This window comes from Camelina sativa, chromosome 11, assembly GCF_000633955.1.
Source record: "Camelina sativa cultivar DH55 chromosome 11, Cs, whole genome shotgun sequence".
In the NCBI taxonomy this organism is placed as follows: domain Eukaryota; kingdom Viridiplantae; phylum Streptophyta; class Magnoliopsida; order Brassicales; family Brassicaceae; genus Camelina; species Camelina sativa.
The window spans coordinates 35,606,486-35,616,551 of record NC_025695.1 but is presented as its reverse complement, the minus strand read 5'-3'; the positions used below and the strand labels follow the sequence as shown (position 1 = coordinate 35,616,551).

Below are 10,066 nucleotides of genomic sequence, written 5' to 3'. Positions count from 1 at the left end.
GACAATGATAAGCTATCAGGGTATGACATAGAGAGAGGCTTCTGGATTGCGATCCAAACATCCCCAATCCCTCCTCGGGTTCATGAGTTCTATCCTAAACTCGTCTCCTGCAACCAACGGTTGTTCATGCTCTCTGTTTCATGGTGCGATGAAGGAGATGGACAGATTGGGAGGAGAAACAAAGCAGTGAGAAAGCTGTGGGAGTTGGATCTTGTGTACCTCACGTGGACCGAAGTTTCAGTACACCCGGACGCACCAATGGATTGGAACGCCACATATGCCTCAGACAAGAACATACTAATGGGAGTTGAGATGTTCAAGATCTTTGGGCAGGTATTAGGTTTCTTCACTGTCTGCGATACCTTAACGGAAGAAGCCTCTTGGAGACATGTTTCGAGAAACCAAAGGAGCCAAAAACTTAATCTATCTTGTATGAACAAAACCATTGCCTTGCTTCATCTCTGATCTTTTTCATTCTTTTTTATAAGTATCAGGACTTATCAAATTGATCGATTCGTGTATTAAAAAGAAATGCAATGTGCCAGTCTCTAGAGATAGATTTGAACTGTTATGTTCGTATTTCACAGCTTTTGTTTCCCGATTTTATAAGGTTATAAGTTGAATATGGATCAGAAGACATGAAGGCACCAATCGTACTCTCCTCCACCTAATCGTCTTCACCCTCCACCAAAGCGACCACCGCTGCTGCCATCTCGTCCTCCCCTTCCCCTCAGCGTTGTAGTGACGTTATTCTAATGTTTTGTGGCACATATATATATTACTAAAATTACGGATCCGAATACCCTAAAAAACACTCCAGATATCTGGAACCGTAGCAGGCAGAGTCATGTAAATCAAAAGTTTAGATTTAGATCAGATGGAGCTCAACCTATATACATTTGGTTTCTTGGAAAGAAAGAACGATCGAGAGTTGAAGTTTGTCAAACGTCAGTGCAATCAAAGAGACATATGGACTATGGAGTTCTTTATCTCTCGATAGATCATAATATATAAACCTTCAAAAACTAGTTCAAAAGCTTGGAGGGAAGCGAAATACTGTTTTTTTTATATAAAAAATTGGAACTCACCTCGTGAGCAAATCGAAACGGCTTTTTAATTTTCTCTTCACGATACGTTTAGGCGGATCACAAAGGTTCTTCCATTCTTTCCCCATAATTTCCTACAGAATAATCGATCACTATAATGGACAAGGAAAATGTTATATAGATGAAACTTGAACTTACAAAAAAAAACACTAAACACTAAACCTGGAAACAGATGGGAAGATATATATATATATATATATATATATATATGTTATGAATTAACTTTTTCTTTTTTCAATTCATGTCTTCAATTTTTTCATCTTTCATTTGTCTCAACATATTTCAATGCTTATTAAAAACAAAACAAAAATTCAAAAAAAAAATTGAAAACAAGAACAGGAGTTTTAAATTTCATGTTTTGTCTCATATCTTCTAGAATTTTGTCAAGTTTTATTTAGGATGCATTGCATTATGCATCATAAATTTCATGCAATTTACAAAATTTCATGTCTATGCGCCATATTTTTCCAAAAAGTTGTTAGAATAATTTTTAAAATGATGCAGTCAGAAAATCTTAGGTTAACCAAACGCTAAAATTGGATGAAATTAAAATTTGCAATCGACAAATTTTATAGATAAAACTCTGAAATCCACCATAAAAAACAAAAAATGAATAACTTTCAACTTTGATTGACAAGAAGAATAAGAATTTTATTCTAGGTTATAACTAACACATTACATGCTGGACAATTCTGGGGTTCACCCCTAGAGGTGAATCTCTCTTATTCACCCCTCTTAATTAAGGAAACAAATTATTAATTAAAGAAACAAAATCTGTATATTGTAACATCTAAATCCAAATTACATTTTTATGAACTTAAACCGACATATAATTTTGTTTAATTATGTAATTTAAACCCTAATTACTCTTTTATAAACCCAAATTGAAATACAATTTTGTGTAATTGTAAAATCTAAACCCTAACCACTCTTTTATAACCCAAACCGACATATAATTTTTTTTAATTGTAAAATCTAAACTCTAACCACTATTTTATAAACCCAAACCGACATATAAATTTCTTTGATTGTAAAATCTAAACCCTAAACCCTAATCACTCTTTTGTAAACCTAAATCGACATATAATTTCGTTTAATTATATAATCTAAACCCTAAACCCTAACCACTCTTTTGTAAATCCAAACCGACATATAATTTCGTTTCATTATAAAATCTAAACCCTAAAACTTAACCACTTTTTTTAAACCCAAACCGACATATAATTACGTTTAATTATAAAATCTAAACCCTAATCACTATTTTGTAAACCCAAACCGACATATAATTTCGTTTAATTGTAAAATCTAAACTCTAATCACTATTTTGTAAACCCAAACTGACATATAATTTTGTTTAATTGTAAAAACTACACTCTAATCATTCCTTTATAAACCAAACCGACATAATTTCCTTATTAAAAAATCTACGTAGGACGTCGTTTTGATGCTATAGTTTTGTTTTTTTAAAAGGTAACTACCAAGAATCGATCCCTGGTCTATTAACGTTTTTAACAAAGACTTAACCAACTGATCCCACAGAGTTATTCAAAATATTGGGGAAATTTTATGGTTATAACAAAGACTTATATTTTTTATAATTGGATATGAAATTTGAATTTTATACGAGTATAGGTAGAAATTGACACCAAGAATTTGTACAGATATAAATTGGCACTTTTGACATTGTACAGGTCGGAAATAACCCTTTTCCCTGCCCAAGTAGTCATTTTCATCTGTTCACCCTAGCCAAACGAGAAAATCAAGTACATGTATTGTTGAAGAAGAAGAAGAAGAAGAAGAAGAAGATGAAGAAGAAGAAGTTTGGTTATAAAACTTTGGGGTTTTTGGTTAATCGTTTGGTTCAGGTAAACCAACCAGGGATAAAATATCTACCCTTAATAATACCGTTAAAGATAAGATCGAATCTAAATCGGATAAACACTAACAAATCTAATCCTAATCCTTTAAAATTAAATACTGAAAGATACCAATGAATTAAAGCCAGAGAAGTAAGAACCCAAATACTGAAAGAAAACTTCTGAAATCTATAAAGATAATCCTGTTATGATAATAGACTACCCGCAACATACGCGATCATGATGAACAGCTTTGTCTGCGGTACTATTGAACCTTTGGTAAATTTTTCATCACCAGCAAAAAAACCTTTTATTATAGAATATTATGTAAAAGCCTTAAACCCATTACAATTGAGCCAAGGGGATTCCACACCAAAGAAACTCTTATTATATAATATTATGGAAAATTTTCATAACAAATACACATAATATTTCATACGCATAACGTTTAGAAACATAATCATTGTGAAATGATACATTTATTTTGAACATCAGAAAACACCACAATATATTAATTTAAAAGATGAACATTACATAAATTAGATAAAACCGATTCAAAAAGAAGATCTATAAGAAATAATAGATCTGAAATACCATTCTCTTATAATATTTTTATTCATTATCATGAGCAAGAAAGATAATTTTTTTTTTCAAAGCTTTAAATCAAGATCCATAGAATCTTCTTCGTCTCCATTCATGTATATAGTACCCGGCCACACCCGCTCCAACTGATCAATGAGCGGCAAAATGCAAACTTCATCTTTTGGTGACATCTCATCCTCTGCTGTCTTTGGCTGAAGATGGGGCTGAGGCTGAGGCTGAGGTTGCACGAGACGTCCATTAATAAAATTGGTACTACTGTTATTGGTCATGGGCACCACCTGGAGATCTAGCGTTTCAATCGCAACAACCATATGGTAAAATGCATTTTGGAACCTTATTGTTTGACTAGTAAAATAATTATAATAACTATTTTGAAAGGTAGTAGCTTCGTAAAACTCAGAGTTTAAGTTGGGATTGGTACAGAGAAATGACATGGAATGTTGTCTGTTTGATAGGGTGAAGGCAACATCCATTTCACTAGCATGAAATGATTTGAGGTGCGAGAAGAGTTCTCGATGGGTTAGAAAGATTTGCCCGCATGGAAAACATTGGAATTCCATGTTGGCTTCGTATGATAGATAGAGAATACGGAATAAAGCTTATAAAGACCACGTATATATAGAGAGTAGAGGGAGTGTGGGTGTATGAATAGTGGCATTTACATAAACATTTAAAATATCAACTTTAGAAAAACTTTAAAAAAAATCAGATATCAAATTTAATGATAATTTTAGCTAAGAAAATTAATATTATTTCCATGTTTGGAAAACTTATTTTTAGTTTTCTATTCATGTGTTAAGTGAGTTATGTAATTATCAATATTAGTGAATATATTTTATTTATTTCTTACAAAAATTAAATTTAAATTGATAGGATTATATAGTAAAATTTAAACACAATCATTAGGGTATGACTATTACCAGAGAAAAATAATTAATAATAAAAATTTCTAGTCAAAAACATTTAAAGTTATTTATTTCATATCTAAAAGTGGTGTGAGGTTTGTTGATTTCATGTTTTATTGACCAAAAATATGTAAAATTAAAAGAAAAATATCATTTGGGTTGGTAACACTGTAACAATACTACCAAAAGTTAAGGTTGGTCAACTATTTTTTTTTTGACAATAAATGAGAGATTATATCTTACTTAGTTATTTTCTTATATAATACTTTTTATTTTTATTTTCCTATTGAGTATTTTTCCTCTTTTTTTTTTTTGATAAAATATTTTTCCTTTTATTTTAGTATGCAAAACCATGATTACTTTATAAGCAATTTTGTTTGTTCGCTAATGAAGAATTAAAAATAATGCTACACTACGATGTTATGTATCAAAGATTGAATTTTTTTTTTGTGAAGGACAAGGGTAGACCCATCCGCATCGTCTTTTAAGACTGAAGCAAAAGTAGCAAGGAGCGAAGAAAAAGCATGAAAATCTAAAGGTAGTGAAAACGCATAGTTAGCTAACCCCTCAATCATGAAAATCTAAAGGTAGTGAAAACGCATAGTTAGCTAACCCCTCAATGACGGTTAGTTTCCCTATACACAGAAGTAATACGGACTATACAGTCCCTCGCAAGAAAGTCGTGGTACAAGAAACCAACCACCATCTCCGAGTCAATCTCCAACTCCAACCTCGTGATGCCTCTTCTCCAAGCCGTATATATACCATAATAAACACCCCACACCGAGCACCGCCCAATATTCACAACAAACCCCCCCCACACCATCCACCAACACTATCCCATATGACACCCTCTGCCGCTGCTAGACCCAGGTTCCCCTTAGATGCAACCAACCATGAGTCGGTGCTATCCAACCAATGTCCTGTAGTACTCATGATAACTGCGGTTAATGCTCTATCCTTCTTAGGTTAGCCGAAGTCACTTCCACAACAAGATCCTTAATAAAATGAACTCTATCTCTACATAGTTTAGTATCACCAAACACATTACCACAACGCCATTTCCAACCCCACCTTAAGGCCATCGTAAACATAATAGACCAAGCTCCCTTGGCCATTATTATCTTGTCATTAAGATTTCCGTGGATCCATTCAAATAACGACTGAGCAAAGAAAGTGTGACGCGTACTTGGCGGCACAATTCTACCCCATAAACCAGCAATCGCAGGAAAGTCACATTGAACATGCAGAATACTCTCCAGTCCTCCCATGCAAACTGAGCAAATATCCGAATCACTTAAGTGACTGTGCTTTCTCTCCATGTTTATCATAATAACCTGGTGAACCACTAACCAAAGGAAAACCCTTAGGGGGAGAGGGGCTACAACGCTCCATAGACACTTGAAAAAGTACCCCATATTCTGATGTGGAACTTCATCGTGAGTCAATAGAGCATATGAAAGACGAGGGTTTTCGTTTCAAGTATGAAAACAAAGAAATTTTAAGAACAACTTATTTCAATGTAGGCTACCTTTTACAATGAGGGTTTTAGGCCCTTAAATAGACAAGTCTACACAAGGGAACACTTAACCCTAGGAAACGTGGCCAGGCGCTAGACCATACACTTGGCCATAAAGTAAAAGCAGAAACAAAATAGTTCAAAGAAAAGGAGGTAAGGAAGGATAGGATTGCCACGTCCCTTGGGCGGGCAATGCGTTATAGCTCATAGCCTCGTTAAAACCTTCTCGGTAAACCCATTGGAACAAACCCAAGTAAGGAAAAAGAGTACTACGCCTCATAACGTCTTAGTGTCTTCACCCTTGGGTAATGGTGAAGACTGTTCGGACAACCTCAGACAGCCAGGACGGATCATCCCGTCGTGGGTCATGGCCAGATGGATCATGAACTTGGAGGAACTATTCGGTGAAAAGGTTGCACTTGATCCGGAGGTTCTGGCTTGTAGTCTTGCTCCTTGTAGTAGCTCCTGGAGCAATCCGTGGTACTAGAACAACATCCCTCGTGACTTGTCCAACACACTTCGTATTACTCGAATCTGAGCCACTGACGCCTCTGCAAAGAGGATTAGGTCATCAGCAAAACATATATTGGACAACCTCGGGCCTAACACTGACAGCTTAATCGGTTTCCACTTCTTATCTAACATATATCTATCAATCAACTGACAAATCCGCTCCATACACAAGAGAAATAAGTACGGGGACAGAGGATCTCCTTGACGCAATCCTCTCAAAGGTTTAAACTCATCTGTCCTCTCACCATTCCATAAAAAAACTCATAGATGACCTGCTGCCACACACTGCATGATTCAACGCACCCAAACCTCAGACATCCCCACTACTTTATGGGTATATTCTAGAAAATCCTACCGAACACGATCTTAGGCCTTCTCCAAATCAAGCTTGAGAAGCATCCAAACTTTTTTGCCCTTTTTCCTTTGCATTGAATGCACAGCTTCTTGCACCTCTATGATATCATCCGAGCTTAAGTGTCTTGGGATAAAAATCGTTTGTGCAGGGCCTATCACTCTCATCATTACCCCTTTAAGACGTCCCACCATCACCTTCGTAATAATCTTAAACAACACATTGCAGAGGCTGATGGGCTGAAACTGCGTAATCTTCTCCGGCTTCCCAACCTTTGGGATGAGTACTACCACTACATCATTTCTTTATAGTGGTATCTCTCCTGTTTGGAAAACTCCAGAACAAACCAAATCACTGATTCTCCTATCACATCCCAATTCTTCTGAAAGAATAATGATTGATATCCATCGGGGCCAGGAGCCTTAAACTATCCCATACTACGCATGGCTTGTTCTACTTCTGATGCTGCAAGAGTCATACTCAAAAAAATTTGATCTTCATGTGACATGCACATAAAACTCTCCGATGACAGCCTCTCCACCACCTTATCTACGTCCTGTAGAGAATATAGCCTTTTATGATACTCTACTGACGGGTTCTCCAACTCCTTTGCATCAGCAATCCAAGCACCATCATCATTCTTTAACATCACAATCCTATTCCTTCTTCTCCTAATGATGGTTGATGTATGAAAAAGACTTTTATTTCTGTCACCATGAACCATCCATTTCTCTCTGGATTTTTTAAACTATATAGATTCCTCCTGTTCTAACAGCAAATCAAAATCACCAAGGAGAACCGCTTCTTGCTGCAACAGGGCGTCCGTGTGGCTGATCTTTAACTGGTCTTGCACCAGCTTAATATCACGCATTAGTTTCTCCTTTCTCTTCTGAACATCTCCAAAAACTTCTATATTCCACATTTCCAGTGCTTTAGAGTCCTCTTGCATGTTGATATGCCCATCCCAAGAGTTCTTCAACAACTTCTGAAACCCTGATAATAGGGTTTTTACCCAGGGTATCAATTCCCTATGCAGTTGTAGTACAAAGGGTTATCAATCCAAATGGTTGTTATGCTAGCACATATGATGCAATCAGAACAATGCAAGTCAAGCAAAGTGATAAGTGGGGTTTTGAATAATAACCTAGTGTGAATGGTAATAAGAAATACTCGACCTAGATACACGATGCAAGCAATCGAGTACCGGATCGAGTAGGTGATCAAGTAACAGAAAAACTAAGAAAATAATGATGAACAACTCAAGGGTCTAGATGAAGCTGGTGATCGAGTACCGGTTCGGGTAAAGGGTCGAGTTAAAGATAAAAGCTTAATCAATCAAATAAAAAAGCTCCTAGGGATGGGGTAATTGGTTCATAAGTATCCCTAATCGATCTAGAATGCCTTACATGCCTCAAGCAATCTATTTCCTAGACAGTGAATCCCTAAAACTTTCTAATCCACTCTCGTGACAGAAACAATCAACCCTAACCACTTCCTTACCCAAATCTCGTTGGAGAAACATGATTAAGCAGACAGTACAATCCGATTCACTATTATCAATGAGTTCCTTACTCATCTAATCTCTTAGGCTAAGTGACTAGATCTCTGATATTAGTTGGTTCAAGCATTACAACAAGCATCTCTCGATGTGGAAACACCCTAGATCTAGTCTCAACCTCTCGACCTGAAACTAACATTAAGAACACTAATCCAGAAGGTAATTTTTAATAAGAATAATCAATCTAAGGCATCTTAATCGATCTAGAACACTTACTAGCCTAACCCATCCCTAGAAACCTTGGTTCACTACTCAGATCTCATCCTAATTGACATGAAAGCATAAACAAATGAGAATTGCATAGAATAAAATGTTGAAAAGAGACAAAAAAATGTAATACAGAATCACTATGAAAGAGTAGATAAAAAGGAGTATATCAAATCCTAATAAATCTTGAAAAGTATAAGAATTGGTTCTCTCCCTCTCTCAGTAGCTCTCGCTCTCTCGTTCCTCTCTGTCTGTGGCTGCGTGGTTGAGAAAATAGGAAAGGGTTTATATATGGAAACCCTTTGACCTAGCTGTCCAGCTCCGTCCAAAGGTCTACACGAGGCTATGGTCGGGAACTTCCTCGGGTTGGACTTCAGGTAGTTCTTCTTGTGCTCGGTTGTGTTTGATCATGTTTAGGCTCAGGCTGTTCTTCCTGTACGATCACATCATCGGGTACACGCTCGGCTTTCACCTAATTCTTGCTCTTTTTAGACTCCAAAGCACCTGTTTTCATCCAAAATGCACAAATGCAACAATGCATCACCCTAACTAACTTAAATGCAAAATCCTAAGGTTAAGGACCTAAAAATCCAAAGGTTAAGCTATATACAATGCAAAACATGAATAAAAAGATGCCAAAGAAAGTGTAAAATAGGGAGTTATCAATAGCCCCAAACTTATCTCTTGCTAGTCCTATAACAAGAAAGTAAGAGGATGAGGTTTGAAAATGGGGACTCATAACCTCATAGTACCAAGCGAAGAATTCAAGCTATAGTCCTTAAAGATAGTTTAAAGGTGCTAAGATAAATCAATCATACTTACAAATATTTTTCTATGCTTATCACCATGCATCGATCTAGTTCATCCTCCACCTAAAAGTAAAGACTTACAATTCCAAAGAGCATCTCTTTCACATTCATTAAAGTGTTTGGCGAATTCTTGCAAATGGAAAGTGAATCAAGCTCAATTGGTTTTACGGGTAAGACGTTTGGAGGTAGATTTCAAGTAGTATTTTCAGGTGGCTTACTCTCAAGCAAGAAGGAATGTGATAACTCTCTAATTTACATGTTTTTAGCATCTTTTTTGTCCATATTTTGCATTATTCATACCCTTAACTTAGCAGTTTTAGGTCATTAACTATAGGAATTCACTTTTAGGCCATTTAGGGTGTTGCATTTTGGCATTTGCATATTTTGGATGAAAACAGGTGCTTAAGAGCCTAAAATGGGGAAAAACAAGGACAAACCCGAAGATGTACCCGAAGGAGCCATCGAACTGGAAGAACGAGTCTGAACCCCAACACGATCAAGGAGGATCCAAGAGCATGAAGACCAACCCGAAGATCTACCCGAGGACTAACTCGACCTCATCCTCGTGTACCCCATCGAGTAGACCCTCGGGCAGGTCTGGGAAGCTAGGTCAAAGGGGTTTCCATATATAAACCCCT

At 36.4% G+C, this 10,066-nt stretch overlaps 1 protein-coding gene across 2 annotated transcripts in view; it reads left to right on the top strand.

Annotated features, from left to right (window-relative positions):
- The window catches only part of LOC104725234 (F-box/kelch-repeat protein At5g42350), a 9,999-nt gene extending 9,415 nt beyond the window's left edge, over positions 1-584 (top strand). The window contains exon 4 of one of the 2 annotated variants that reach the window (XM_019233161.1): positions 313-584. In XM_019233161.1, the coding sequence (XP_019088706.1) occupies positions 313-465 (153 nt within the window). In that variant the 3' untranslated portion in view covers positions 466-584. Of the gene's footprint in view, positions 1-20 lie in introns of both variants that reach the window. The other variant, XM_010443858.2, reaches the window with a different exon arrangement.